This window comes from Rhipicephalus microplus, chromosome 7 (genome assembly GCF_043290135.1).
Source record: "Rhipicephalus microplus isolate Deutch F79 chromosome 7, USDA_Rmic, whole genome shotgun sequence".
Taxonomy (NCBI): domain Eukaryota; kingdom Metazoa; phylum Arthropoda; class Arachnida; order Ixodida; family Ixodidae; genus Rhipicephalus; species Rhipicephalus microplus.
The window spans coordinates 20955073-20971649 of record NC_134706.1 but is presented as its reverse complement, the minus strand read 5'-3'; the positions used below and the strand labels follow the sequence as shown (position 1 = coordinate 20971649).

The window sequence follows — 16577 nt, the reverse complement described above, 5'->3', positions numbered from 1 at the left end:
GTCCATTAACGTCTCAGCGATGTCACGTACGTGATGCCACAGCTGTTGTCAACTGGCCGCCGCTCAAGCAAGACCAACGTCGTTCATGTTGCCCGTTTAAAACGCTATCATCATCACAACGAAGCCTAACTTGCCCGGTGGGCATCGTCTGCAAAGGGAGAATAGCTACGATACGGACGTGACGCGTGGAAGAAGAAGAGAACGAGGTTGGCACGAGCAGTTATCGGCCAGATTCCTGGACTCTCGCATTCATCATCTCCTGTAAATAAAAGCATCTCACCGTAACAAGATATTGTAGAGAACTCATACTTTATTTTTTTTGTGTATGCGACATTTTTTTGTATGTAAATAGATATTTAAGCACCAGCGAATCGTGTCATATGGCCTGGCCACAATTTATATATTGGGCGTGTAAAGGAACGTGCCGAAAACATTCAAAAAATCAGGAAGACACCATATTTGATGGCTGCTTTTACAATGGCGTCTTCTGTCGCAGCATCCATTTTAATATAGACAATCGACATCATTTATAATAGCATTTATAAAGATTAAAGAATTCGCTTTTGATTATTTGAGTTGAGTAGCCATTAAACAGAGGATTGAAATTTTTATGCGGTGAACCCACTGTAGATGTGAGATTTTAACAAATATGGTGCCTAGTAGTATCTATGCTACAATGACATTCAAAGAATTTCAATGGCTAAGCCGAATCATATGCAATGATGAGCACGAAAGGCAGACAACTAGAGTGATGTCACTGTTCAAGCTAAGTCCTTCCTAAGATGTAGTTGTTGCGCGTTAACTAAAGAGCCCTAAAACTGTTTTTTGAAGTTTTGTCAACATTTAAGCTAGATCATCATCAAACCATCCACACCAGAAATTCAGCGACACGCTGTCTACCAAGGCCGCTACAGACAATTATATCATATCCTCCCTTTCCCCTCTGCCTTGCTTCCTCAACTCGTGAGACACGCTGGCATCTCTGGCGGTCAAAGAGCTCTCAAGATATCAATTAACGATTTCAGCTTCACCCAGCTTAAGCTTCCGCGAGTATGCCGACATGTTGTGCGCCATCTAGGAAGCCATCGCACAGTGTGCCTGGCAGCTGCATGCCGTCTGGTAACTGGGAAAAAGGTCGCGGAGCGGTTAATACCTGCTCCGACAGATGCTGCCACCCTACCAGCCGATCTTAGTTCCGCCTATTCCACAGTGAACAAGAGCGTCAGCCTCGATGACGTTGGGTGACCAGAGCATGCCATTGTGTGAATGGCTGGTAGGATTCCAATAACATGCTGATAGATTTCTATACTATGCTGATGTTCGCCGTGCATTTTGAAAAGCCAATAAGCACAGAAATACAGTCGAATATTCTCACCCCAAAAATTTGCAGTATTTTATGAAGAGAGATCTCATCGAAGCCGTTCGTCGGTGTGTCCAGAATGCCAAAGTTGCAAATGTTTTCGTTCCTGAGTATCTTCTTAGAAGGTACCTCATCACTCTCTAATAGCTGGAGCAGCAGCTGTTGATGGTACCTGCGTGTAATTATGACCGTTTTTTTGTTGTTAGCTTGAAACACTACAGGAAATGGAACGATTGTCTTTTGCAAGAGATTCCCTGAAAGTACACTGAACCGTCTCGTCTGTACACCTCCCTTTAGACGCCGTAGTGCACCACTTAATATTGGCAACAAATATCCTCATGAGGTGAACCAGCCAGATCTTCTAAAAATAAAGCTTTAGATCTATCTATCTATCTATCTATCTATCTATCTATTTATCTAGCCATCTATCTACCTACCTATCTATCTGTCTCTACCTACCCACCTATCTATCTATCTATCTATCTATCTATCTATCTATCTATCTATCTATCTATCTATCTATCTATCTATCTATCTATCTATCTATCTATCTATCTATCTATCTATCTACCTGTCTATCTATCTATCTATCTATCTACCTTTCTACCTGCCTATCTATCGACCTACCTATCTACCTGCCTATCTATCTACCTTCCTATCTACCTGCCTATCTATCTATCTACCTACCTATCTATCTATCTACCTGCCTATCTACCTACCTATCTACCTACCTGCCTATCTACCTGCCTATCTACCTACCTGCCTATCTACCTGCCTATGTACCTGCCTATCTACCTACCTGCCTATCTACCTACCTATCTACCTACCTGCCTACCTACCTCCCTGCCTATCTACCTACCTGCCTATCTACCTACCTGCCTGCCTACCTACCTGCCTATCTACCTACCTGCCTATCTACCTACCTGCCTGCCTACCTACCTGCCTATCTACCTACCTGTATGCCTACCTACCTGCCTGTCTACCTACCTGCCTGCCTACCTACCTGCCTGTCTACCTACCTGCCTGCCTATCTACCTACCTGTCTACCTACCTGCCTGCCTATCTACCTACCTATCTACCTACCTGCCTGCCTATCTACCTACCTGCCTGCCTGCCTGCCTGCCTACCTTTGTCTACCTATCTACCTGCCTGCCTACCTACCTACCTACCTGTGCCTACCTACCTACCTGCCTGCCTACCTGCCTACCTACCGGTGCCTGCCTACCTGCCTGCCTACCTGCCTACCTCTCTACCTGCCTGCCTACCTATCTACCTACCTTTGCCTACCTAACTGCCTGCCTGCCTGCCTACCTGTGCCTACCTATCTACCTGCCTACCTGTGCCTACCTATCTACCTGCCTGCCTGTGCCTACCTATCTACCTGCCTGTGCCTGCCTACCTGTGCCTGCCTGCCTGTGCCTGCCTGCCTGTGCCTGCCTGCCTGTGCCTGCCTGCCTGCCTGCCTGTGCCTGCCTGCCTGCCTGCCTGCCTGTGCCTGCCTACCTGCCTGTGCCTGCCTGCCTGCCTGTGCCTACCTGTGCCTGCCTGTGCCTGCCTGTGCCTGCCTGTGCCTGCCTGTGCCTGCCTGTGCCTGCCTACCTGCCTATGCCTGCCTGTGCCTGCCTGCCTGCCTGCCTTCCTGTCTGTCTGCCTGCCTGCCTGCCTGCCTGCCCGCTTGCCCGCTCTCCCGCCCGCCTGCCTGCCTGCCTGCCTGCCTGATGAGCGCAGCTTAGATAATTCTCGCAAGGCTCGGTTTCAACAGCGCTCATCGTGCGTAGCGGAGGCAGCTTCCTTCATATAAGCTTTTTTCTCCCACTTCTATTTTTCAGCCTTCTCTGTTGTTTACTATACATCACTCTGCTTGCCATTTTTTTTGTCTCCGTTCATTTCTATATCTCCCTTGATAGCTTTCACTTGTATTTATCAGGGCAATATTTAGCGGGAAGACTTTAAGCTCTATTCTCGCTGAAGCCCTTCTTCCCCTAATCACTGTGTGGGTATACCACTACGTCCGTGACACTGGCATCTACACTGTGTACGGATATATTCTAATAATTTACAAAAAGCGCGGCGTGCAACGCGGACATTCATCTGTCTTCAGGCTGAGCCCAAAACCAGCTCCTCAAACAAAGAAAGTTCGCCCATACTTCGCTTGCCTTTATAGCGTGGGACGTTTTCTAGGTTGCGTCTAACAATGTAACAAGGTTTGATTCACGCCCCATCCCTTCACAGTTCGGAAGAAATAAAAAAATTGAATGTCAGCTCACTTGTATGCGAAGCCAACGCCAGTCAAGGTATGCGCTACTGCTCCACGATTGGCCACAAAAATGCTCAAGGATGGATCCACAGTGACGGGGTCATATGGCACGAAGCCTTTCTTGTATACAGAATCGCAGAACAGGTAATGGCACAGACCACTCTCTGGTAGTATTTCTGGAGCGCTGAGCTTGCCGCCGATCGTGCACAGCAAGCCCAACGATTTGTCTCCTGTGAAGTGCGTCACGGTACCAGGTCTTAAAAAAGGTGACTAGCTTTGCGCCCAAAAAGTACACATTGCGTGATTGTACACCGTGAGAAGGAGGGCTCACGGATTTCAACAGCGCACATATCACAAGCACACGTTTCCATAATATTGCCAATTCACTTAATTCAGCACTATCAAGACCTGTCAATATGCAAGATATGTAAATAATCAGCGTTAGAAAATGTTTCAATGACAACTGCAGCAAAACTCGTCAGACAAAATGTTAGTGACGCAACCTACGTAAAAAAAAGAGGGGGGGGGGGAAGAGACAGCACGTCCTATCTTATCCCCTTCCTTTTTTTGCTTATGTGGGTTGTGTCCCTAACATGCCTACAGGATTAGGCAACTAGACCAACAACACATTCTTGCAAAACTCGTTGTTGGTTAGGGTGAATTTGCCATATAAGTTGCCAAGAGATTCATCAGAGAATATTTTACAGCACAGTGGGTAAGATACGGAAAAAGAAGGAACACAACGCTGAACTCGCAACCTAAAATTCTTTGGAACAAGAAAGAACGTGTGCACTAAAGAATGACTGATTAAAACTGTGCATCTGCACATGTGTTGCAACACAACATCAATCATGTGTGGTCTATAGCAAGTAGTAATGTCTATAGCAATTAGTTATATTCATCATCTTGAAGAGTCTATATAGATGGTGTATGCACTTGTTCTTGCATCTAATGAAAAATTCTTGGGCTATTTCACGCATGCGCCGATCAACATGTCTATATTTGAATCCTGCAAATGGGGCACACATCCGCACGATCTACAATGAGATGTACCCGGAGAAAGTCAGCGCATTCACTCATGAGCGTAAATTTATGCACACCACCCCGTTTGGCCTACGTATTGATTGATTGATTAATATGTGGGGTTTAACGTCCCGAAACCACCATATGATTATGAGAGACGCCGTAGTGGAGGGCTCCGGAAATTTCGACCACCTGGGGTTCTTTAACGTGCACACGGGCCTACAACATTTCCGCCTCCATCGGAAATGCAGCCGCCGCAGCCGGGATTTGAACCCGTGACCTGCGGGTCAGCAGCCGAGTACCTTAGCCACTAGACCACCGCGGCGGGGCTGGCCTACGTACTCGCAGTCACCACACAGTGGAATGACATTAGCTGAATATATATATATATATATATATATATATATATATATATATATATATATATATATATATATATATATATATATATATATCACTGTTGCTCATGTCACTTCATGGGATTATTTGCGCTAGTTCATCTTTTATGGGCACTTCGCTTATTCATCTTCAGTCAATCACGCTAACCACATATTTTACTGATTAACACATTAGTCCGGAGTTGCGGTAAAAACCAAATGTTTGATATCTATGGCTCTATTATGTCACTTCACTTGGCGCCATAATTGTGCAACAGCCATAGAACAAATAGATCAACAGAGCCTGCAGCTTCTTAGGAGCCCATCTTGCCTACAACCCACGTAGCGTGTACTCCGCCTAACGATGTCTACTTGCGGCAAGGAGGGTACTTTGCAACCGCACGTTTAGGATCAGAAAACGTTCGAGTCATCACCATTCATTGGAATATTGTACTGCAAGTTATGCGTTCGCAGTAGTCTTCTTAAGAGAGTTTGCCACAGCTTTTATAGAAAGCCGCAAGCGAACACCAGCCATTACAGCGTGCAGTGCTCTGCGCAGGCCGAATTTTTTTGCTGACATGTATTTTGTCATGACTTCACTCTTGTGAGACACTTACTGTGCAACTTTTTAGGGGCGAAGCTCCTTAGGGCGTGGGCTGTGCGTCCCCTGTAGCCTCTATGTAGCCACCTCTAGTTTAGTTCTTGCAGTGTTCACTAGATGGCGGTACCGTCCCCTGTATGTAGCCACCTCTAGTTTAGTTCTTGCAGCGTTCACTAGATGGCGGTACCGTCTCCTGTATGTAGCCACCTCTCGTTTAGTTCTTGTAGTGTTTAATAGATGGTGGTACTTGTAGCTGATGATGAAAAGATGCAAGATGTTGTAAACTAGAAAGCGGTACTTGTAGTTGATGAAAGACGCGAGATCTTATAAAATAGGAATGATGTCACATATGGCGCGTGTGATTGGTTTAAGGCAATCGTTCCATTTAGTGCGGCGACGTACGCTAGGGGGAGCGTTGTAATAAAATCCGTTCGCTGTTGGCGCGCGCTCGGAGTCGCCGGATGGATAAGGCTGCACAGCGGAGAGAGCGCAAGGCGGCAGCAGCGCGCGCTCGCAGACAGAATCCCGATGTGCGAGCGCGCGAAGCAAGGGACATCGCAAGCCATCCATCGTCTAAGAACAAATAAAAGTTGATTTGTGAATATACACACACAGCGTTTCTCACGTCTTTACATGATGATCGACTGGGCGAATTACACGGAAGATTCACAGTTTACCGATGAATCCCTCCGGAGCTTCGCCCATTCATCATCATTCACCCCGTGAATATGCCGTAATTTTTTCATAATGCGACTTTTTCTTAACCTTACTAGGCAAGCGTTTTCCCTTTGAAGTTTGAAATTTGTTTTGCTATTTTGAATGCGAAGCATTTCTGACCGTACATTGGTGACTATGAGGGTATCTATCTATCTATCTATCTATCTATCTATCTATCTATCTATCTATCTATCTATCTATCTATCTATCTATCTATATGTCTCCTGTCTGTCTGTCTGTCTGTCTGTCTGTCTGTCTGTCTGTCTGTCTGTCTGTCTGTCTAGCCGACTACGACTTTTAACTCTCCTGGCCGTTTGGATAATGGTATCGATGCCAAACTTGGTATGGCCTAACATGACTGTATGACGAGCATAATTGACTAGTCATAACATGAAAATCGTGACATATATGTCATGAATGTCAGGATTTACATTTCATGGTCTTGGTGCTCTTATGGTGGTCTCGTTCACATGACATTTTGCAAAACTGGTATGGTATGACATGACTGCATGGCGAACAGAAGCGACAGACCCTAACTTGAAAATTATGACATGTGTGTCATGTAACAACATGACTACATGCCACGCTCATGAAGCACTTGGGGCCATTTTGCTAGCGTCACATACACAGAATTTGGTATTATAGTACGTGAATGGATGACGAAGGTATGTGACTGGTGCAAACATGATAATCATTAGATGCGTGTAATGTATCAACACGACTACGTGTCACGCTCATCATGCGCTGGCGGCCGTTTCGCTAGCTTCACTGATACCAAATTTGGTATTACCGGACATGAATGAATGACGAAGGTATGATACTGGTGCAAACATGATCATCTCGACATGCGTGTCATGTAACAACATGACTACATGCCACACTCATGATGCGCTCGCGGCTGTTTCGCTAGCTTCACATATGTCAAATTTGGTACTACGTGACGTCATTGGATGACGAAGGTATGTGACTGGTGCAAGCATGATAATCATGAGACGCACGTCATGTGACAACATGACGACATGCCACTGTCAAGGCGCCAACACACTTCCACGTGACACGGCGTGCGTGTACGCCGGCATTTGTTTGGTCAGGTCACGCCGGCGTTTCCAGGCCAGCCGCCGGTCCTGCCATATACTCGCAGGCGTGCGACGCTCTGCGTTGCTTTGACGAACGCGCGTTTCAGCGCGTCCGGCGTCCCTCCGTCACGAAAAGAGGCAGACGCAGTGCTGTTTGGGTAACGCATCTGCGCGAAATGCAGCATGTCGCATTTCGCGTCGGTTGTTATCGGGCCACGCCGATGGACACTGGTCGCGCCTGGCGGGAGGCTATAGAGTCCTCGCGTTTCGCTAACGTACAGCGTCACTGTGCCCAGCGTGCGCGCACTTTAACGTCACGTTGGAGTATATTGGGCCCTTCATGATGCACTCGCGTCCGTATCGCTAGCTCCACATATACCAAATTTGGGTGTACCGTGACGTCAATGGACGACGAAGGTATATCACTGGTGTCAACATGGTAATCGTGACACGCGTGTCATGCAAGAACATGACAATATGCCACGTTCAGAGCATGCTTGTAGCTGTTTCGCTAGTTTCACATATACTATATTTGGCATCACGTGATTTTATAAGATGATGAAGATAAACAACACATCCAAACATGATAATCATAACATCAAAGTCGTGTACGGTGTAATTTACCTCCACCTCATAAAGTTGTAGTATTTTATGTGACATATAAACCTTCTTTATTAAGTGTGAATACATTTTATAAGCGAACCCAAACCATCCACCGCCATAGGCGGCGTCCGCAGTCTTCTCTCTATCTTTAAAAGAAAGAGGACTTGGCGGGTCGCAGCGCGACGCTCTACCGAATAAGCCACGGACGCGACGCTGATATAGGTGTCAGTAACGCGCCTTATACCCCCTCCCCCATCGCTCGCTCCTCCACTCTCCTTGCTCGCTGCAGCTGCGCGTGCACCCCTCTCTCTCGCGCGCCCGCCTTCTCTCTCAGTCTCCCGTCGAGAGCGGGTCGTGCGATGGATGTCCCGGAAGCAACGCTACCATCAACAACGAACGCAGTACAACCGAATGCCAGCCCTGCACCCGTCGTTGGAGGTGACGGTACCGCGGTGGTTTCGCCCACGTTGGAAGACAAGGCGGCGCTGCGAAGGGCTCGTGAGACCGAACGTAAGTGGGCGAAGCGTGCAGCGGATGCCGAACTGCGTGCTCGCGAGGTCGAGTGCAAGCGGGCGAAGCGTGCAGTGGATGCCAAACTGCGCGCTCGCGAGGCCGAGGACAAGCGGGCGAAGCGTGCAGAGGATGCCGAACTTCGCGCTCGCGAGGCCGAGGACAAGTGGGCGAAGCGTGCAGCGGTTGGTGAACTGCGCACTCGCGAGGCCGAGATGAGGCATCAGCATCGAGCCGCGAACGCGGCCCAAGAAGCGAAACGACAACGCAAGCGTCAGGCGGAGAAGGGCGATGAAGGCCGGCGTCAAGACGCCGCTCGCAATCGTCAACGGTGAGTGGACGTTCCCGAAGCCGTTCCAGCCAGTGAACGTGCCGCGCGGGAGAGGATGCGAGCCCTGGACTTTCCTCGTCCGGACGCGTCGTGAAGTGTACATAAATAATACTTCGTATATAATGTATTTGTGTACAAATGTTTCATGACAAACGAAACTTAAATTCATTAATTACACTTTAATCATCACCATCAGTAATTAAACTCCCAAGCATTTTCCCGAGGTTGAACATGGTCAAGTGCGAATGCACGGGGTGATGCTATGAGGGGGAGTAAAGTTAAAATCCGTTGGCATTCGCCAGTGAGTTAACGTAAACTTTCCCGTGTGATCAAATTGCGCTTGCCAGAAACCATTACACCATAAAGGCACCATAGTGTGATTAGTAAATATAATAGTGCGAATTAATAAATACGCCTCATAGCATCACCCCGTGCATTCGCACTTCAACATGTTCACCCCTCGGGGAAATGGTTGGGAGTTTTTCGTGCTTCGCATATCGTCGCACCACTATACGTGGGATTTGCCAATTTTTCATAGCACATGTGTTCACAATTTTAGTGACCCAGCAAAGCTTTTAACAACACAATTTTTACGCCGACTGAAGTCCTCGCTTACTGGCTGATGTGTGCCTGATAATATTGTGGTTTGTTTTTGAGCAATTTGTTCTTGGCGAACTTGGACAAGGCGGTTATTCAAGAATATAGTGAGCACTGCGCTGAAGAAAATGTTTAGATTTGTTGATGATTTTCAGTCATATAGCGAAGTGTGATCCACAAGGTTTTGTGTCTCATGCCACTATTGTGTTGTCACTTTTTATGAAATGTCTTGATCTGCTTATATTGACCCATGGAATGCCGGAAAACTCGTCCATTATTTTTCTTGATCTTAGGCTTACGTTTAGCGCAGAACAAACCTGCTGGGCGTGTGAGCCACGCGCGGAAAACCCGCTGCTTCCGGACACGTCAGCTCATAGCAAACTTCTCAAATGAGGCATACCGAGTTCGTGTTTCACTAATGTAATTCACTCTTCTTTTGTTCATTCAATAGAAGCCAGCTTCCACAATCAGGTTGCTAGGCTCAAGTCGGGCAGGGTATCTGGAGCCGGTCTTGGTTTCCGTAGCCGAAAGTACCCGTAGAAAACGGAGAGCTAAAGACGACCAAAGATATGGCGCAGCTGGACGATACAACAGCAACCACGAAAAAGAAGAAGAAAAAATGGCTGTTCTACTTTATACCCCTGTCACACGTGGCAACTTAAGTGCACTTTGAGTGAGTACGTTACGCCGTGAGTATCATTTGCGTGCTGTCACACGAGCAAGTGTAGTGTCACTCGCTGCAATACACTTGCCGGCGAGTGCTTTCCCCAACCTCACTTCACTGCGACGCCTGCGATGAAGTGTGTAGCCTCGCTACCAGTGGCTTGTACAGAGCGGCTCTCATAGTATGTTTAAATCATTGTTTTTGTTAAGTGTGAATACACTTTATAAGCGACCCCAAACCATCCACCGCCGTCGGCGGCGTCCGCAGTCTTCTCTCTATCTTTAAAAGAAAGAGGACTTGGCGGGCCGCAGCGCGACGCTCTACCGAATAAGCCACGGACGCGACGCTGATATCGGTGTCAGTAACGCACCTTATACCCCCTCCCCCTTCGCTCGCTCCTCCGCTCTCCTCGATCGCTGCAGCTGCGCGCGCACCCCTCTCTCTCGCCTGTCCGCCTTCTCTCTCGGTCTCCCGTCGAGAGCGGGTCGTGCGATGGATGTCCCGGAGGCAACGCTACCATCAACAACGAATGCAGTACAACCGAATGCCAGCACTGCCCCCGTCGTTGGAGGTGACGGTACTGCGGTGGTTTCGCCGACGTTGGAAGACAAGGCGGCGCTGCGAAGGGCTTGTGAGACAGAACGTAAGCGGGCGAAGCGTGCAGTAGATGCCGAACTGCGCGCTCGCGCGGCCGAGGACAAGTGGGCGAAGCGTGCAGAGGATGCCGAACTTCGCGCTCGCGAGGCCGAGATGAGGCGTCAGCATCGAGCCGCGAACGCGGCCCAAGAAGCGGAACGACCACGCAAGCGTCAGGCGGAGAAGGGCGATGAAGGCCAGCGTCAAGACGCCGCTCGCAATCGTCAACGCCTGGACTTTGCTCGTCCGGACGCGTCGTGAAGTGTAAATAAATAATCCTTCGTATATAATGTGTCTGTGCACAAAGGCTTCATGACAAACAACACTTAAATTCATTATTACACTTTAATCATTATTATCAGCAATAAAACTCCCAAGCATAAGCATTTCCTCGAGGGTGAACAAGGTTAAGTGCCAATGCACGGGGTGATACTATGAGGGGGAGTAAAGTTAAAATCTGTTGGCATTCGCCGGTGAGTTGACGTAAACTCCCCCGTGTGATCAAATTGCGATTCCCAGGAACCATTAAACCATAAAGGCACCATAGTGTGAATAATAAACATAATAGTGCGAATTAATAAATACCCCTCATAGCATCACCCCGTGCATTGGCACTTAACTTTGTTCACCCTCGGGGAAATGCTTGAGAATTTTGTTATAATTGATAATGTTATTTATGAAAAAAGTGATAAAATACAACAATAATCCTCTTATATACTTACACCGTCGTGCTGTTTACGGCCAGGTCCGATAGAGAGATGCCATAGCACATGCACAGCAATGGCTGCGCCCGTCGCATGTTTACTTTCAGGCACACTTGCAGATGTGTAGGAGAGTTGTTCTCTGTTTATTTAAGACAGAATGTGCCACAGGTGCTACTTCCACGAAGACAACTTCATCCGAATGTGAGACACAGGCACAAAAATAACAAATATACATTGTGCTACAAATCCGTCAATCGCCACTGCCATCATTTTCAAAGTACACTTCGCTTGTTCGTGTAGAAGCGAACCGCAAAAATGCCACTTCGTGAGCTTAAGCTTATGTACACTCGTTCAAGGTGCACTTGAGTTGCCACGTGTGGCAGGGGTATTACATGCATAAGGTTACCCACCGCCTGAAAAAGACGGGGACGCGCATGGGAGTGCGTGTACTTTCCTCAGCACCACAGAAGCTTTCTCAAGAAGCTAGCTATGCCAACATGTGCCGCTAGACACAAAAAAGACACAAAAAACCTGTGCAAAAAAAGCACACAAGCCATTTTGTCATTTGCATTAGCAACGATGTTTACATGATTATGCTTTCGTGTGGTCCCTGTTATATAGGGCATACTGGAAGATGCCTTGACGACAGATTGCGTGAGCATGCGTGCAATGTTCGCAGCGGCAACAATGGATTTCTGGCCCAGCATGTCACCATAGATGTGGCTGTGAAGTTCAGTTTGGCAACACGGTTGTAATCAACAAACACAAAGGTGAGCGCACAAGGATTATAATAGAAGCGGCATGTAAACATATAACGCGTGAACTTTTGACTTGCGTCAGCAAACTATCGATAGCTCTCTCTGATAAGGAGCTAGCATTTTTGGACAGTCGCAGATGATATAGGAGTTCAATAATCACTTTAACGCACAGTAGGCCTTGGTAAGCTTGTGCTGAAAAACGTAGATATTTTATCGTTTTTTTTTCGGTCCGCCATTTTGTCTTACCGCATGTGCCACGACACTGTTTCATCTGTCAGTATGTATTTTATAGCTTTCCGAATAAACTTTCAGTTGGTAGTAAGCACTTGTACCTGTCTTCCTGTCCGCGTCTAAGTAGTACGCTCTTATTTCAAATAATCGTGTATCGCCAACTCGCCCAATCAACCATATTGACAAATTAGTGTGATATCTCATTTGGGGAGATGTATTGCATAGATGCAATTGTTTCTTGCTGTACTCACTCTTGCGTTTTTCGGGTGTCCGCAGGAATGTAGTTGTCTCAGATTTCACGCTGGTCGTCTCTGGTACCGTAAATGGTTTTCCCGTGGCATGCCCAGTGTGGTCTTCCGTCGTCGATTTTGCCCACTTGCTCGTGAGGGCGGTACTTTTCGACTTGGGGTCAGGCGCGACGACGATTACTCCACTGGCAGCACCCTCTACATTCCCTTCCTCTGTACCGATTGTCTTCTCATGAAAGTTGGACCCTGCATATATAGTTTCTTGACTTGAGTCACGCATCAGCCACCGTAATTATTTAGAAAACCAGCGTTGCTTGATGCATGAGTTCTTTGAACAAATAGACCCGCAGGTCGCGGGTTCGATTCCCGGCTGCGGCGGCTGCATTTCCGATGGAGGCGGAAATGTTGTAGGCCCGTGTACTCAGATTTGGGTGCACGTTAAAGAACCCCAGGTGGTCAAAATTTCCGGAGCCCTCCACTACGGCGTCTCTCATAATCAAATGGTGGTTTTGGGACGTTAAACCCCACAAATCAATAAATCAATCATCAATCTTTGAACAAATATGATATGGCTTCTCTAACACAATCTAGCATTGCACCAAACTTGGAAAGACAATGGGCCCATTCCGGGTAGGTAGTCTGCGCATGCGCACCGGCCTCGAGGAGGCAGGCGCCATTATTTTCGATGGCCAAAACGCGACGGCAGCTGTTAAACAAGCGACATGTGGAGTCACAAACAAGCCAATGTTTATTCCAGAGAGAGGCGCGAAGGCAGGCCTCCGAGAGTGACTACCTGCATGCGGTGGACAATATCGATATCCAATCGCCACCAACGTTGTCTTTGACGATTTCCACTTGAGGCGCTATATGCACTGGGAAAAGGCCCGTTATACAATTGATCGCCTGTAATGTAAAATGATGGCGTTGCCATGGCGGTTGCTATTTACGTTCAAGGATGTAGAGCAGACTAAGAAGTCGAAATTTCTCCAAAATTGTGACAAAAAAGCAGCGTTAATGAAGTGGTTGTTTGTTTCACGTAGTTAAGGTAGCAGAATGATTGGCAGTATAAATTTAATCGAGTTCCTATCTGCGAACCACGAAATGACCCGATGATGCAAGTGAAATGTCTTCATTTGATGCCCGCAAGTATCAGAACAAAGGGCTTTTAATCACGAACGCGAAAAGCTGCTGGTTATGCTAGCGTTGGTATGTGTATAGCATGTAACTCACATTGTAAGTTAAGAGAAAGGGGGTGGCGAGGAGGTTAACCACTATTTAAGTGTGTTCGGTGTGTATAAGTGTTGGAGTGTAGGTATGCGAATGCTGGCTTAAAAATTGGAGAAGCTTGCAGAAGCTAGCATAATTCTGGGTCACAGCAAATCTGTGGACTGAATGCGGCAGGGGAAATAGAGATGAAGAACACCACGAAGAAAAGGCGTGCCGATTTATGAAGATGATAGCGTGTGCTCTGCCGACTTGTTGGCACGTGTTCGACATTCTGATTCAGCAAACAGGAAGGGCACGGTAACGTAACACGCGTCAAAGCACCCTGACTGCTACGCGTAAATAATATTTGCGACCAGGTTGAGGAATTCGGGAGAGTTTAAATAACCTAACTGGATGACGAAGCGTATATTACTCTCATAAAGCAAGGCGCTGTTGAACATAACTATTCTGTGATAATTGAGGTGCTAGAGGCTATAGGTGCTATGTGTTTGCCGCTGCGTTCCCTTCTTTGCCTAACAGAACTCATCAAACATAATCAGCAGACTATTGGCACCAACATGGCTCTTACGAACGATCATAACGTGATCACGGCACAATCTGAAGCTGCCATAAAGAGACATTTCGCAAGAATTTGTGGCATCATCATGACGTCACACAGTGGCGCCATCACGTGACATCAACAGTTAGTCAAATACTTTCAGATTTACTGCAAGTTTACGCTATTGTGGTAGACATTTCTAGAAGTATAGTGGAGGAGGGTGGCAGGGAATCGACTCATCGACTGGAAAGAAAAAGAACAATGTTTTGGAGATGTTCCAGTAGAGGCTGTGGGCTTATGCAAATGATTTTATTTAGCAATTTCGGGAATGTCAAGTGGTACTTACTACTTGATAGTACGGTCACTGTCATCACCGTGGCGATGACTCCGAGGGTGATTATTACGCCAAGCACCACTGCTGTGAGCCTCAAAGTATCTCTCCTGCACAATTGAATAAGAAAAGAAAGTGTGATTACACCTTATTTATTTTTACAATTATTTATTGAAATAAAAAAGAGCACATACTGTTGGTATGTGGACGACATTTGCATTTTATGAAGAAAATACATGTTTTGCTTTGAAAATTGCATGTCCCGTCTGGAGGCAACCGTGAGTACGTGAAGTAGCCACATTCACAGCAGAATGTACTTGTATATTTCAGCTTGGTATGATACATTAATCCGTGTCCTAATTACACTCTTTGATTAGTGGCTTTCCCTTGAAGCAATCGGGTTGCAACAGTACGCATCTTGATTCTTCATTTGCCTTTCGTAATAATCAGGGTGCTGACGTGAGCAGTGCAATTATCTTCCACTTACGCGTGAGCTCCAAAGAGATACTTACATCGCATCGTCTTTGCTTTCTGCTATAAAGTGAAACAAGAACGTGACAAAGCACATTTGGCATATTGTTAAATCACTTAATAAAACTGAGATAGTGCAAGTTTTATCGTAAGCGCTATGCATCTGATGAGAAGCATTTGAAGATGAACAGCCTCTTCAAATCCACTGAACTCGTGCTTGTATATCTCGCTAGCAGCAACTCGTAAGCGTGTTGGGTAGTGGCAGCTTTATACCTGAAGTAAAACTCGTTGACTCGTTCGATGTGAGCGCCATCTGGGTGGCGTTTTCCGGTAGGTACGCTGACGTGTCCATCGCCATAGTTTGGTCCAACGTAGAAGGGTACATGGCGATGAGGGCACTGCAGCAGAGACCCGTACGTAGCAGACTTAATCGGGCAACAGTCTACACCGAGTTCAAATTCAATGGAACATACGCTAGCAAGGACTTTCCGTGGAATTGACAATGCTGAAAGAGCAGACACTAGGTGACGTGACCCACACGCGTGTGCACGCTAGGTGCCGCGACGCGAAGATTGTGAAAGACCTAAGTTTAATCTACATGATGACGCAGAAGCTGCGTCTTACGCTGTTCTCATAACATTCAACGACGCATACTAGTCGTGGTCAGCGCTTTGGAAGAGGCACCATTGGTTGGTAGTAAATGGTTAGGCTTAGCTATGACCTCGTATCAACTGTAGGTTGTGAAATATCACTGCTGGCTACGGAGGTGCTAGAGCTAAAACAAATTGTTTTAACTTTCTCAAAACAAGTGGCCTTGTCTAAACTGTCCTGCTAAGTAAGTCACTCTGGGTGTAGCCGAAGAACTTACATGATTAGCAAAGAAAAATTTCGACGATCTGTTAACCGCAGGTGGTAGAGGATGACATAATTGTTACGAGTGGTTCATTCGTACGTCCTACGCAATCATATACATAACTGCCTCCGAAAACACACAGATAACGCACTCACCTGCTCAGGTCGCAGGTAAGCTATCGCAGGACAGGAAGTGGTTTCAAGTGAACCTGCGGGATTTGCCACGAAATGCTGAGGCCAGCCTCGAGAACCGATTAATGATGATGATAGTCCTTCTTGGAACATTGGCGTTTACCCATTTTAAGGAATCAGCCAAGAGTCGGGTGGATTATACATACTGGATTTATGAATAATATTTAGTAGGAGCTAAAATAATTCTTAGATGAATTTTTTTTAATGTAACCGATTTTGTTGATTATCTCGATGCTGATGATGATTCCTTCGTGATGAAAAGTTTTAATAGGG

General features: G+C 46.7%; 1 protein-coding gene across 1 annotated transcript in view; it reads right to left on the bottom strand.

The window, feature by feature from the left end:
* The window catches only part of LOC142767196 (uncharacterized), a 48133-nt gene extending 31775 nt beyond the window's left edge, over positions 1–16358 (bottom strand). The window contains exons 1-7 of the mRNA XM_075868423.1: positions 16269–16358; positions 15534–15658; positions 15302–15323; positions 14805–14899; positions 12697–12939; positions 3628–3847; positions 1376–1532 (exon numbers count right to left, since the gene is read on the bottom strand). Coding sequence (XP_075724538.1) covers positions 1376–1532; positions 3628–3847; positions 12697–12939; positions 14805–14899; positions 15302–15323; positions 15534–15645 — 849 coding nt within the window. The 5' untranslated portion in view covers positions 15646–15658; positions 16269–16358. The remainder of the gene's footprint in view (positions 1–1375; positions 1533–3627; positions 3848–12696; positions 12940–14804; positions 14900–15301; positions 15324–15533; positions 15659–16268) is intronic.
* Positions 16359–16577: the final 219 nt, after the last annotated feature.